This window comes from Colobus angolensis, unplaced genomic scaffold, assembly GCF_000951035.1.
Source record: "Colobus angolensis palliatus isolate OR3802 unplaced genomic scaffold, Cang.pa_1.0 Scaffold8, whole genome shotgun sequence".
Taxonomy (NCBI): domain Eukaryota; kingdom Metazoa; phylum Chordata; class Mammalia; order Primates; family Cercopithecidae; genus Colobus; species Colobus angolensis.
The window spans coordinates 6229925-6243073 of NW_012121820.1; the positions used below are offsets into that span (position 1 = coordinate 6229925).

At 45.0% G+C, this 13149-nt stretch overlaps 1 protein-coding gene and 1 long non-coding RNA gene across 9 annotated transcripts in view; one reads left to right on the top strand and one right to left on the bottom strand.

The window, feature by feature from the left end:
• Positions 1-443: 443 nt before the first annotated feature.
• ZMYND8 (zinc finger, MYND-type containing 8) overlaps positions 444-13149 on the top strand; it is a 163406-nt gene continuing 150700 nt past the window's right edge. For 2 of the 8 annotated variants that reach the window (XM_011928842.1, XM_011928846.1), the window contains exons 1-3: positions 444-676; positions 1822-1892; positions 9370-9440. In XM_011928842.1, the coding sequence (XP_011784232.1) occupies positions 9416-9440 (25 nt within the window). In that variant the 5' untranslated portion in view covers positions 444-676; positions 1822-1892; positions 9370-9415. Of the gene's footprint in view, positions 677-828; positions 954-1582; positions 1893-4807; positions 4845-7329; positions 7458-9369; positions 9441-13149 lie in introns of those variants that run through there. The other 6 variants (XM_011928848.1, XM_011928849.1, XM_011928843.1 and 3 more) reach the window with 5 other exon arrangements.
• On the bottom strand, positions 2714-4765 carry LOC105502392. Its single transcript, XR_001000333.1, has 2 exons — positions 4587-4765; positions 2714-4324 (listed from the first exon to the last, which is right to left on the bottom strand). It is a non-coding gene; the product is annotated as an uncharacterized LOC105502392 (long non-coding RNA).

Below are 13149 nucleotides of genomic sequence, written 5' to 3' on the forward strand. Positions count from 1 at the left end.
CTCTGAGAAGCCAGGGCTGCTCTCTGCTGATTTTTCGTGGCTCCCCCGCTCTGCCTGCTTCCCCAGCTCCTCAGAGGCCTGCCTCAAGCCCCTTTTTCTGGCCCCCTTGGCTGTTTCCGTGGGATTCCCCACTCCCCAGCTTCCCCTTCCCCTTGGAGAGCCACCCTGCTGGACTGTTGTAGAAAACGGCTGGCCTTCCTCCCTGGACAAGGGCCGTTTCTCTGGGGGCAGGTGAGGGTGAGCCGTTCCAGCCCACTCCAAGAAACTCCCTTCCCAGGGGCCTCCAGTCCTCAGGCTTCCCTGGAGCAGGTCAGGCTGGCTGCCCTGGCTGGCCCGTGCCGGGAAATCTAGCCAGGGTGCAGGAGAAGTGCGTGTGGGGGCCCCTTTCCCAAGTTTTTCTTGCTGCAAAAGGCCTAGCTTAGCCTGTCTTTTTCTATGCACAGGATGGCTCTTGCTCACCCGAGCCTCACAAAGATAATCGCTCAGGAAGTGTTTCAGCCAATCCGGGGCGGCTTTACACTCCGATTTGCCAGGGCAGCCAATCGGGGATGAGCTTTTATTAGGCGGCCAGATCATCAGCCGAAGTGCCAAACCCTTTTTCTGTGAGAACTAGGAGCCTGTCCTCCATGTTTTATAAGTATTGACATTACACAGTGTTAACAATGCATCCACAGAGGTAAGCTCGACTTTTTAACCATCTTTTTTCCCCCTCCCTCTGAGACATCCGAATTGTGGGCGAGCAGTGTGATTTCTCTGTGGCTGGCCGTGCCACACTCACCCCCAGAGCACTTATGTTAACTTGGAACTGTTTAGAGAGAATTTTTTTGCTTTCTTGGGTCACATGGCTCAGTAGCCATTAGCCATAGCTTGATTTTGCAAACTGGCAAGGGCCTGGCACACCTTTCCTTCCACCAGGGCATGGTGTTTCTGGAAGAGTTTGAAGCTAGATCCTGGTATGCCAAAAAAGAAGCTTTTTTTTTTTTTCTTCTTCTTTTTCTTTTTTCTTTCCCTCTTCCTTCTCTCTTCCCCCCTCTCTCTCTCTGAGCAGTCCTCCCCCCCCACCCCTGCACTATTGTCTTCTCTTTTGCCACATGCCCTGCTGGGGGAAGAAAATGGAAGGTAAGCAAACAGGCTCCTCTCCAAGGAGAGCTCATGGCAGACAGCAGAGCAGGCAAGTTTGCCTCTCCAAAGAGGTTCTGGGAAGGCTGGATAAGTTTTGACAAGAGAGGAGCATGTTTGCAAAAGAATTGAGGCCTCAGCAGAGCAGTGCTAAGGAGAGTCTAGCTCCTGGGGCCTAGGTGGGTGGTGGTGTCTGTACACGGTCTTCTCTTACTCTACAGAGCGTTTGCACTTGAAACTACATTGTTCAGCCTGTTTTCCTGACTTAGGTTGCTACAGAGTGTTCTGCAAGCCAGCCTACAGCCAGCAAATGTTTCTGAAAGTGTTTTCTAGGTTTTGGAGGAAGTTTTTGGAGTAGGGATGGGGACTGGGGGGTGTGGGGAGAGAGATCTTGGACAACATCCTGCAAAAAAAAGAAAAAAGAAAAAAAAATCTGCAAGGATTCTGAATCCCTTAGTTTTCTACTCTTGCATGATTTTCAAGGAACTAATGTTACCTTTTATCCTTGTTTTCATTTTCCTGTCCCTTTTATACATTGTATCCTCCTCTCTTCTCCTGTGTGATGGAGTGTAGAGGAAATAAAATCATGTCTGTGGCTCATGACAGCATTCCATATTCAGTTGTTGGGTTGTGTTGTTGTTGTTGTTGTGTGTTTTTAATAATACCATGTAACTGTTTAAAAAAATTTCCTTTTTGATCAAGTCCCAAATCTGCCAGCCTGTTCTCTCTTCCTAACTGTGGAAAAATGAGACGGTTGCTTGAACATTTGTTGGGTAAGTAAAGCAATCCATTTCCTCTGTGACCATGTTTGAAGAGTTTTGCGAATATTTGGGGTCTGTTTGTAATAGGGGGTCTTGGCTGCAGGAGTTGGGGGCTTCATTAGCAGGAACAAAATAAGGGCTTTTGAAAGAGTGTCTTGATTTTAGGTGACTGTTTGAATCCACTGTTTTTCCTGATAACCTGCAGCTAGGATTGAAGATTATACTTCCTGTTTACCCTGAGTCAGGGGAGAAGTGTTTAGTTCATTGTGACTTGACTGTAGACCTTTCATGGGGTTTGTTTGGATATTCAAACTGTGAGTAGGTGATGTGCCTGTGAAATGTAATGAAACTGCTTGTTCTTAGAGTTGCAGAGCCCTAAAAACATTGGTGGGGCAGAAGCTGGTGGTGGTGGTGGTGGTGGTATGTGTGTGTTGGGGGGTGGTGGTGTCAGTGTGCTCATGCTTTAGGACTTATATATGGTGCAAAATCTCATCTGCCACCAGACTGGGTTTGATTCAGGACTCACTGACCAACACATTTTGGCCTTTTTCAGGTCTTATCCACCCATCTGTATGCATGCTGGCCCCACATAAGATTTGTCACTTTTTACATTTCCCTTGACCTCTTAAGGCTGGCTAGAAGTTAAGTGGGAAAAGTAGAGTCTTGTTTAGCATTACCTTTAGAATTTCCCTAGAAGTTCAGTACGTAAATTTTCAGCTTGGAGACCAATCTGACATGACTGTAAATGCAGGAAATATATTCAATTGCTGTGTTATGTCAACTTTATGGAGTCAGTAATCTTTTTTCTTTCAAATGAGTGTCCAGTAGCCCACTTTCTGTCACCAAATTGGAAAAAGGCTCATTTAATCAGGAGAAATGTTTCGTACCACATTCTAAGTTGAAAAAAGTCTGTGCAAGGCAGGCCAGCTTAGCTTCTTAGAGTACAACTGCAGGCAGTTAATGATGTTACATACTTAAAACTGAACAGTGCCACTGCCCCAAACAAGTAAGTTCAGACACTCAGCTATTTTCTTTGTTCTTATCTCCTTGCTGTAAATGGAAATTACATATTGAGGTTCTTGTGGCCTCCCTAGAAGCAGTGTCTAATCATAAGACTCCTGGTTTGGTGCCTTCAACGTTTGCATAATACTGTGTTTGTTGGGCTGGAAGGGAACTTAAGGGCAAGGCATTTGTCCTCTAAAAGCTTGCATTAAAATGGCTCCCACAGGTTTGGAGAGCCAAGATCTGTTTTCAGATGTACAGCCCCCAGCAAGTTGCCAACACTGGACCAAGCTAGCCACTTTTCCTCTGGTACTGTGACCCCTACCAAGCATGAGTCTGTAAAAAGTTAATTGCTTTCAAAGTAGCATCATTTTCCAGTTTCAGGAAAGGGGAAAAAAATGTCTGCATTGCAGCAGGACTAGGTAGGGACGGCAGTACTGGCTCCCAGAGCAGCCCAATGGGGTTCTTCTACTCTAGCTTTTAAACCAATAGACTTGGAGGAAAGGTTAAAGATTGACAATTACAGTGGCCGAACTAAGAACGGGCCTTCTGGAAATTTCTACCATCTTTGCTCCTTTTAGGAAAAGCGGATCTGCCAAACAGAAGAGTCTCCTACCTTCCATTCCTAGGTCATCTCCCTTCCTTTCTTCCCCCTCAACCCCCTTCTTTTTCTCATCAAGGTAGAATGTTCTGTCTGCCATGGTTGTAAATTGCAGAGGGAGGAACAGAATGTTGGGCTGTTTTCCTTTTTCCTTCTGCCTCCTCAGTCCCCAAAGAGGATACACAGCTGCGAGGAGCAAACACAGACACACTGAAGCTTTTGATTCCTCTCCTTTTTTTTTCCTTCAAGACCCTCCAGGATGGATTCACTTTCTGCTTTGGGAAATTAAGTGGCATTCACGTGGGGGAGGGGGAGTAACTGCTTTTATTAGCTCCAGAAAATGGTCAGTGTTCAGTCTGTAACTAGGAATTAATTATATATAATCACTCAGTAAACTTTCTACAGAGTTTTTCTAATTGCTGAACCTGATCATAGTTAGCCCGTTGGCGCCAAGTCCAGTTACTTTTATAATTAACAGCTCAAAGATTTGAGTCAGAAAGAAACAATTGGGGGCCTCTTGGATTATAAATTAGGGATGAAAACAATAGCTTTTTTTCCCCTTTTATTTTAAACAAAACATTCCCCCTTTTCTTTCCCTGGGAGAACCAGTGGGGAGACTGCATCAGGTCTTAAATATGAGGAGGGGAGACACTTTTTAGGAAGTGGGGTGACAGTAACCTAGAAAACCCTGAGGCAAAGGTAGGTTTTTAAAAGTCCAGCCACTTCCAACGTGTGATGTCTTTGTTTCTTTTGCCCTCTTTCCCCTTCTCTCTCCTGTGGCAGAGGCAGCAGACATTTGTCAGCCTGGGAACCCTCAATCTGGCTTTGCCTCTGGTTGACTCTGGAAAGAAAGATACATTCAAAGGGGCCTTCGCTACTGCACAGCAGAGATTTAAAAAGGGAATATGTTTCGAAGCCCTTTGGTTACTCTTAAAATGCAAAATCTGAGCAAGGGTTCACCCTTGGCTCAGGTTGCTAAGATTATGGTTGCCCTCCCCCCTACTTCCCACTCTCCTTGCAGACAAACAAGCAGGCAGTGGCCATGCCAGCTCTGCAGCCAGTTTGCTGCCAGCCTGCCCCCCCCATCCCAATTACCTACCTACCGGCCGGCGGGGGCCAATGGCCCGTCCTTTCCCTGGCATGGCCTTGGGCACTGTGCCCTCCTTTTTCCCTGGAGCTAAAAAGCAGTCACCTTGAAACTCCTCACTCCTAGCACCAGAGGAGTTCTGAGGCCAATGCTCAGACCTGTAACAGTAAATGACGTTATCCACTCAGGCTGTTAGTTCGGCCTCTGAAAGCGGGTTTTGCAAAACCCATTGTTAATTCTCAGGCTCTGTTGGGGGTGGTCAGAAATCTAATTTGTGAGTATCCTGTGCATTGGATAAGGGAATGTTTTCCTTGTGTTTCTCCTCTGCAGACTCGGATTGTCTTTCCTTGATGTTAACTGTCTTAGACTGGCTGCTTCAGAGGGCTGGGTATTGGGTGGCTGTTTGCAGGCTTATAAACAGCCTTTTTATTTTACCTTGGCTGTAGACTGAGGTGCAGCCCTTTAGCTTGGCTTTTCAGATGCCTGCTGTCCTTGAAGCACTTTCATTTTACCTAGCACCTTTTTGGTATGGATGCAAAACTGGTTTCTAATAGACTGAGAAGAGAAGGGGGACCGGGCTTCCTCCTCGCCTCCCCACAGCCTGCTCCCTGGGAACATTTTTGTGTTTGCACAGACACTTGTCCGTCTGCAGTTTGTGCCACGGGGCTGCACAATTCCTAACCTTCTACCCACCTAATTCCAGGGCAAGGGGGCCTCATCACAGAGCCTCATGTTGAAAGCTCAGGATCTACAAGAGAAGGCTTTTCCTTAGGAACCTGTGACTTCACAAACTCTCCCTGTCATTGCAGAGTTTTTTTTAAGCTTCTAAACGTTGGGTTGTTGGTGTCCTTTGGTTCAGCTTTTCCTAGTTCTGGTATTTAGGAAGGTGGCTTTGAAACTAGCAGGGCTGCTTAAACAAGAGCTACAGCTATTGAACAAACTGCTACCATTTTAGCTTCAACACAGGAATGAGGCAGTGTTGCCAGACGCCATTTTAAGAATCCTGCATAAATAGCTTAGCTACCGATGACTCTGCCTGTTTTAGGTGAGTGCTTATATAAAGCTGCTCTGCTAACCATTCCCCCCCACCCCAATTTCTTAAAAAATTAATTGCAGATTTAGGGAAGCATGGTTTTTAATTTTGATGTTCACTATTTTGTAATCTAGAAGAGGAAGATGTTATGCCTTGGGGATTAAATATTTCTTACAGCCTGGACCATTTTGGTATTTTGAATGAAAGTAAAAACCAGGAAAAGTCCTTTCGAATGATGCATGATTCTTGAATTGCTGTGCGATGATCCTCATCTGTAGAACCAGAGTCTTGTGCATGTTGGTTATATATTCTGGATGGCTTAGATATTCTTCTTTAAAAGTCAAATAGTAGGGGCACTTGGGGAAAAGAAATATGTGGGCATTGTGTATCCAGGCATTTTCCTGTCAAAACTAGATGCTTGCTTTTTTCTCTCTCTTGGAAGTGTTGAGGAGATGAGATTCCTGGGAATTACGGACCATCCCTGAGTCCTCAGAATTAATAATCAGAAGGCTTAAAGCATCCTGGAGGTGCAGTAGTTCATCTGCAACTTTTAATTGCTCTTTTTTCAGTGCATGCAGGTTAAGAAGTAAGCATAGGTTTTCTTGCTCAGGCATTGGGAAAGAAATCTTTTATTCTTTTTGAGATGGGATGGGGTGGTGGTCTTGGTTATCTTTGCAGGTACTGTTATTTCTTTGAATTGCCTGAAATGTATCAGTTTGTGAAATCTACAGGCAAATGACTTGGGTAAAGTGAGTGTAAGAGGTGGTGGTGTATACAATGTATCTAACTAGTTGATGGTGTATTTTCCTATTGGAATGAGAAATTGTTTGCTTTTCAGCTAATTTTATCCTTTTTCTTTAGCGGGCCCCCAGTTTCCTCAGCAGACCTTTAAAGGGAGAAAAGTAATGTCAGTTTGAAACAAGAGCTTGTTGTCTCATTGTTTTTGATTTAAATCATCAGGGTTGCTGGAAGCTAGCAGATATGGAAGGAAATAAGCTGTCTATGTTCTAAGACTTTAATGTATTAATGACAGAAGTTCAAACTATTTTCTCCAAATGCAGCTGCTTTTTCTTTTTAACAATTATTTGACTGTTTTTCTTCCCCCAAATGACTGAACAGTTCTTAACCGAAATTGACCAACATCAGTGGGGCAATTCAGACAGGTACAGATCTTTTCTTGCCACTACTTTTGATGTAATATTCATGTTTTTTTTCCCTAATAACATACTAGTTCTTAACACTAAACCAAAAAAAAAAAAAAAAAACAAAAAACACACACACAAAAACCGAAATCAGTGGCATAGGAGAAAGGAAGTCCCGTTAGATGTGGCTATTCAAAATGACTAATTTTGCATTCTGGTCTTTGCTTTTGTAAATGAAGTTTTTTTTTTTTCTCCCTCCTTTTAATGCATAGACACTGCAGTTTCCTTTAGCCAAATACAAGTTATTGTGTGCGTGCATGTGTGTGCATGGGTTCCTTTTGAAAGGATGGTTTGCTTATCTGTGAAAAAGATGGTTTTCTTAAATTGTTGTGCTTGAAATCTTGTGATAAAGCTGGTGGTGCTATTGCTAAAGTTGGGTGATTATGGTGCCTACTTGTAATACTTGGAAAGATAAAACAGCTTAACTTTTTTTTCCCTCTCTCTTCTGCTCCAGCATTGATTATCTTAAAACTCAGAAGCAAATACCAACCACATAACTAGTTTGCATTTTCCTCGTCTCTCAGCAGCATTCCTGCCTGAAGTATTCAGCTCCTCTAGGCTGTTACAAGCCAAATAATTGTTCCCTTGAATGCAGCCTTCCTCCATGATCAATACACCTTTGAATGTTTTCATCGCTGCAGAAATCCTTCGAGTGGGTTTTTTGGGCTCAGTTCTGCATAATTGTTTTCCTCACCACTGTAGATTTCAGTTGGATCACAGATTAGCGTTTTCTCTATTACTCAAAATATGGGATCGGTTTCAAGAAGTTTAGAATTTCACATACTTCATGCTAGAGAGGGAAACAGAATTCTAGTTGCTAGAAAAGATCAAGGTTGCTATTTGTTCCTTTGAAGTGAACTGTCTACCCATCTCCAAGGGCTGCATGGGGCTTTTTGTTAAGATGTATTTCCAGTCACCCCAAGCCAGAACCCGTCAACAGCATCCAGTTGGACAACCTGTGTATGTTTCAGGCGGAGTGTGTTTCTGAGTTGAGAATGTTTTCTCCTTGAGTTGGAATAGAAAGCATTAGTGCTGAAATCACCTTCAATAAGTCACCCTTGTATTATTGCATATAAGTGATGTGTTTAAATTTAGCAGGCTGCTTTCTCCTGATGAAAACCATTTGTGGCAACATGTCGGTTGTTTCTTCGGTGATTTGTGTCGCAGGCTTTCTTTACAGATGCTGTGTAAATGAAATTGTTAACGGGGCTCAGCATCAGAGTGCTCAATATGTGAATATTCTCATTTAAAACCAACTACCTTTCTTTATCTTCAAGCTCCTAGAGTTTAACTCTGAACTATAATCGTTTCCTTTCTATCTAGCTCCCATCCCAAATCCTCTCCTCCTAACATGGAACTCTCCTAAAATCTTCCCCTTATACTAGGGTTCCAGACATGAGGCTGTCTTTTTGGGCCTTTTGCGTTGTCACAGTCCCAGACCAGGGAACACAAACAGGACATTCTCTCTTCCCCAGCCTCCTTCCTGTCCTGGCTTTGAGTCTTCCAAATGGAAAATTCCAGCCATATCAATTGGTGATGCACCCATTTCTTCCTGTGGAACCACAGTCTGATGGAATTGCTTCTGGAGTAAATGCCCGGCTTCAGTGTCAGCCTGAATGTTTGGAAAGTTCTAGCACCTCAAACCATTTGCATCTATGAAAGCATAACTATTTTTTTTCCTTTGGTTTAGCTTGTGAGTTCTCTGTAGGAGGAAGATCTTATATGGCCGGCTCTCTTTCAACTCCAGTTCCAGCAGAAAGAGAGAGAATGTTCTGGGTGACAGACCCTCCCAGCAAAGGGGCTTGCTTTATTTGCTTCTCTCCCCAACCCTCCACTCTTAGCCTTTGTCTTTGGAATAATCCTTCCTCATTCCACTTTTGTGGTGGGGGATAATTAGTCACAACTCAGTAGTAAGCCGTGCCTGCTGTAGAGAGGAAGCATTCAGGGTGTTGGAAGTGTGGAGACCCCGGTCTGATTCCTGGAATCAGTGCTCCTCGGTTCAGTGTTTTGAGAGCAGGTCTTTAGCTTCTAGCTGGGCATATTCTTCTGCTTTGTGATTTAACCTATATCTTTTTTTTTTTTTTCATGTTTCTGCCTCATCAGGGAATTATAAGATTTAGGGGGAGGTATGGGAAATCTTACTCTTTGCCCTAAAGTATTCAGAGATCAGAATTCTGGATACCCTGCAGAACACCTCCAACCTCCCTGCCTTTGAACCCTGTGTTAACAATGAGAAGCTTGTTTATTTGAAGGCTGGGTTCTCATTGGCCCACAGGGGTAGGTTGTAATTGTGTGTCTAAAAAATTGCCTTTTGCATTCCCCAATAGCATGACAACTGGAATAGTAATTTGACTTAAAAAAAAAAAAAAACCTAGTGTCTTAAAAAACTCCTTTAGGACTCTTCACACTTTGTTGAAATCAGGTGTGGGTTTCCTTCCCCCAGCCCTGGATAAGGATGAGGGAATGTCTTTAAGGTGGGTTTGTTGCTAGAACTTCCCAATAGCTGCCCCCATGGGGCCAGTTCTCAGCCTTCCTAAACATGAACATAATTTGCTCTGTTTCAGCTTGGCTGAAGAGGAAATAAAAACAGAACAGGAGGTGGTAGAGGGCATGGATATCTCTACTCGCTCCAAAGGTGAGTAAAAATCTTGGTTTATCTATTCTAGAGCTAAGGAGGAAATTGGAATTTCTTTTTGTTATTGTGGAGCAGTGAAGTGTGGCTCTCTGAGCTGACGTTGTAACTCTTCTTGGATTTTCAGATATAAGATTTTTTGATGAATGAACCTAATTTATGGAGAACTCTCCTCCTTTTGGTTTTCTTTCCCTGGTGTCTGTGTAGGTGTCCTGACAGTGAATTTTACCTGTGTGTCATGAGTGAGGGTGGCTGGCTACCTCTCCGCAGGGTGACTTTCAGAAGCCACAGTTTAAATAAAGCATGTTCTGGAAGCCACCAGAGCCTCTAGCTGCCGCTTGTTTTCTGATTTTAACAACAGGCCTCTTTGGAATCCCAGAAGTGGGATGAAATCAGCCCGCTTCATTGGAAAGGGGTGGTCTTGGGTTAGAGATAAAAAGCAAATGTAGAGCTTGCTGGGATGCCGGGGCCAGTGTTTGCATTATTTCAAAATTTAGCAAATTAGGGCAAACAATTTATGCGTTTATTCACAAGCCTAGAGTAGACTCCTGAATATCTTCTAATTGAGGGATTGGTACTTTTCATTTGGTCTGTGTGAAAGAGGTTTTATGAGGCTTCCCAAAAGGAAGCAGTTATTCACTTTTACCTTCAGGGTGCTTTTACAAATGAGCTACTGGAGTATTTTTTGTATCTTTGGTTGATGAAAAGGCTCATCTCCAAACTTAATGGTTGTACCAAGGTGTTTTCATTCCTTCAGCAAGTCACTGTGTGCTTGCTTGGAACACACAGCCTTGCACTGGGGGTTATGGGGAAGGGAGGAAGAGGCTGGACAGGGTTACTGCAGACTACCGGAAGGAGGTTCTCATATGGCTGCAGAGTGTCCTACAAAGTGACTTCCTAAAGGCGCCTGAAACCAAAAGCATTTTGAGGATTGTTATAAGACAGCGTGTCGCCGGGCACGGTGGCTCATGCCTGTAATCCCAGCACTTTGGGAGGCTAAGGCGGGCGATCACGAGGTCACGTGTTCGAGACCAGCCTGGCCAACATGGTGAAACCCCCGTCTCTACTAAAAATACAAAAATTAGCCAGGCATGGTGGCACGCACCTGTAATCCTAGCTACTTAGGAAGTTGAGGCAGGAGAATCACTTGAGCCCGGGAGGCGGAGGTTGCAGTGAGCTGAGATCGTGCCACTGCACTCCAGCCTGGGCAACAGAGCAAGACTCCATCTCAAAAAAAAGACAGCATGTCATTTTGGGGCAAAGTTGGGGGTCCGGTAGTCAAGGCTGGGACCCGGGAAGTGGGAGCTGGCTGCTGATCTCTGGCAGCGGTCACAGGAGGGGAGGCACCCCAGGTGGGAAGGCCTGGCTTACTGGGTGGGTGCTTTGTGCTGGGGAGCAGCAGGAGGAGGCTGGGTGGAGGCAGAGGGCTGCTGCCCCCTCATCACAGTGCGACCCAGCCTGTGCCGGGTGGCAGGAGGTTTCAGATCCATTGATGGTGAAGAGAGCTGAGGCACCAGGGACTTCAGAGCAAGGAAGGTACCTTCTCTCAGAGGTGTTTTTGATGTTGCGGGAACACGTGCCTCTCAGCGGCTTCTCAGCCCCCTTGTTGTGGTCAGAATCAAATGTGGTCCAGCAGGAGACAGGGACTGAAGAGGAGGGGGCCAGGAGGTGGAGGTCTTGTCCCTGGTCTGCTGCTTACCTTCCCCAGGGGGCTTGGACACTGGCTGTGTCCCTTGATTTTTGTATTTGTGATGTGGGGTGTTGCATTAGATTCTATCCAAGCATGACCAAGCTGAGTGACCATTGTCTCTTTCTCTCTTCTCTCCTACTCCTATCTTTTCCCCTCAGCAGCCAGAACACGCTTCAAAAACGTGGATTGGGGTCAGGCACAGTGGCGCATGCCAGTCATCCCAGCTACTTCAGAGACTGAGGTGGGAGTATCAGTTGAGGCCAGGAGTTCGAAACCAGCCTGGGCAACTTAATGAGACCCCCCTCCCCCCACCCCATCTCTGTTAAAAAAAAAAAAAAAAAAAAGGGGGCCGAGTATGGTGGCTCACACCTGTAATCCTAGCACTTTGGGAGCCCGAGGCGGGTGGATTGCCTGATCTCAGGAGTTCGAGACCAGCCTGGGCAACACGGTGAAACCCTGTCTCTACTAAAATACGAAAAAATTAGCTGGGCGTGGTGGCATGTGCCTATAATCCCAGTTACTTGGGAGGCTGAAGCAGGAGAATTGCTTGAACCTAGGAGGCGGAGGTTGCAGTGAGCCGAGATCATGCCTTTGCACTCCAGCCTGGGGGACAGAGCGAGACACCGGCTCAAAAAAAAAAAGAGTGGATCAGGTTCTGTCTTGTTTTGCTAACTCCTTCTGATGACTTTCCAGTACCCTTCCACTCAGGTCTGAAGTCACCCTGACCTGCCTACCTGGGCCAGCCCTGTTTACCTTTGTTTCCTTTGTGACGTTCTGTTCTCTTTGTGCCATTTCTTCACTTGAGCTCCTTGGCCTCCTTCCTGTTGGTTCCTTCCTTGGGGCCCCTGTGTGTCTTTTGCCGGGAGCAGGCTGCCCATTTCTCATTGTGATCTCAGACTTATCTCAGATAGTGGCTCCTCAAGGAGGCTTTTGGTGGCCACCTAGTCTGAAGGAGTCATTTTGTCATTTTCTGTTGTGTGTGTATATATATATATATATATTTTTTTTTTCTCTTTAAAGACAACATCTTATTCCATTGTCCTGGCTAGAGTGCACTGGTATGATCATAGCTCACTGTATCCTTGATCTCCTGGGCTCAAAGCTCACTGTAGCCTCAATCTCCTGGGCTCAAGCTATCTTCCCACCTCAGCCTCCTGAGTAGCTGGGACTACAGGTGCACACCACCTCACCTGGCTAATTAAAAACATTTTTTTTTGTAGGGATGAGGTCGCGGTGGGTTGCCCAGGCTGGTCTGAAACTCTTGGCCTCAAGTGATCCTCTCTCTTTGACTTCCCAAAGTGCTGGGATTATAGGCATATGCCACTATGTCTGGCCAATTTTCTATGTTTTTAAAATGAACTTTTAATGTGAGAGTAGTATTAGATTTCCAGAGAAGTTCTGAGGATAGTGCCAAGAGTTCCCATGTTAGCCCCTGGCTCCACACACAAAATTTCTTCTATTATTAACATCATATACTAGTGTGGTCTAATTGTCACAAATAATGTATCAATTTTGTTATGTTATTACCAACTAAAGACTATCCCTTATTCAGATTTCCTTCGGTTTTCCACGAAAGTCCCTTTTCTGTTTTAGAATCCCACTCAGGATTCCTCATTACATTTAGTTGTCTGCCTGGGCTCCTGTTGGCTGTGACAGTTTCTTAGACTTTTCTTGTTTTTGTTGAACGTAGCAGTTTTCAGGAATACTGGTCAGGCATTTTGTAGATGTCCTCTCAGTTGGGATTTATATGATGTGCTTCTCGTGATTAGACTGGTAAACAGTGATTATGGGTTTTGGGGAGGAAGAAGACTACAGAGGGTAAAATGCCATTTTCATCATATCACATCAAGGGTATGTGTTATTTTTTTTATTTTTATTTTTTTGAGATGGAGTCTTGCTCTGTCTCCTGGGCTGGAGTGCAGTGGCCAGATCTCAGCTCACTGCAACCTCCGCCTCCCGGGTTTACGCCATTCTCCTGCCTCAGCCTCCCGAGTAGCTGGGACTACAGGCGCCCGCCACCTC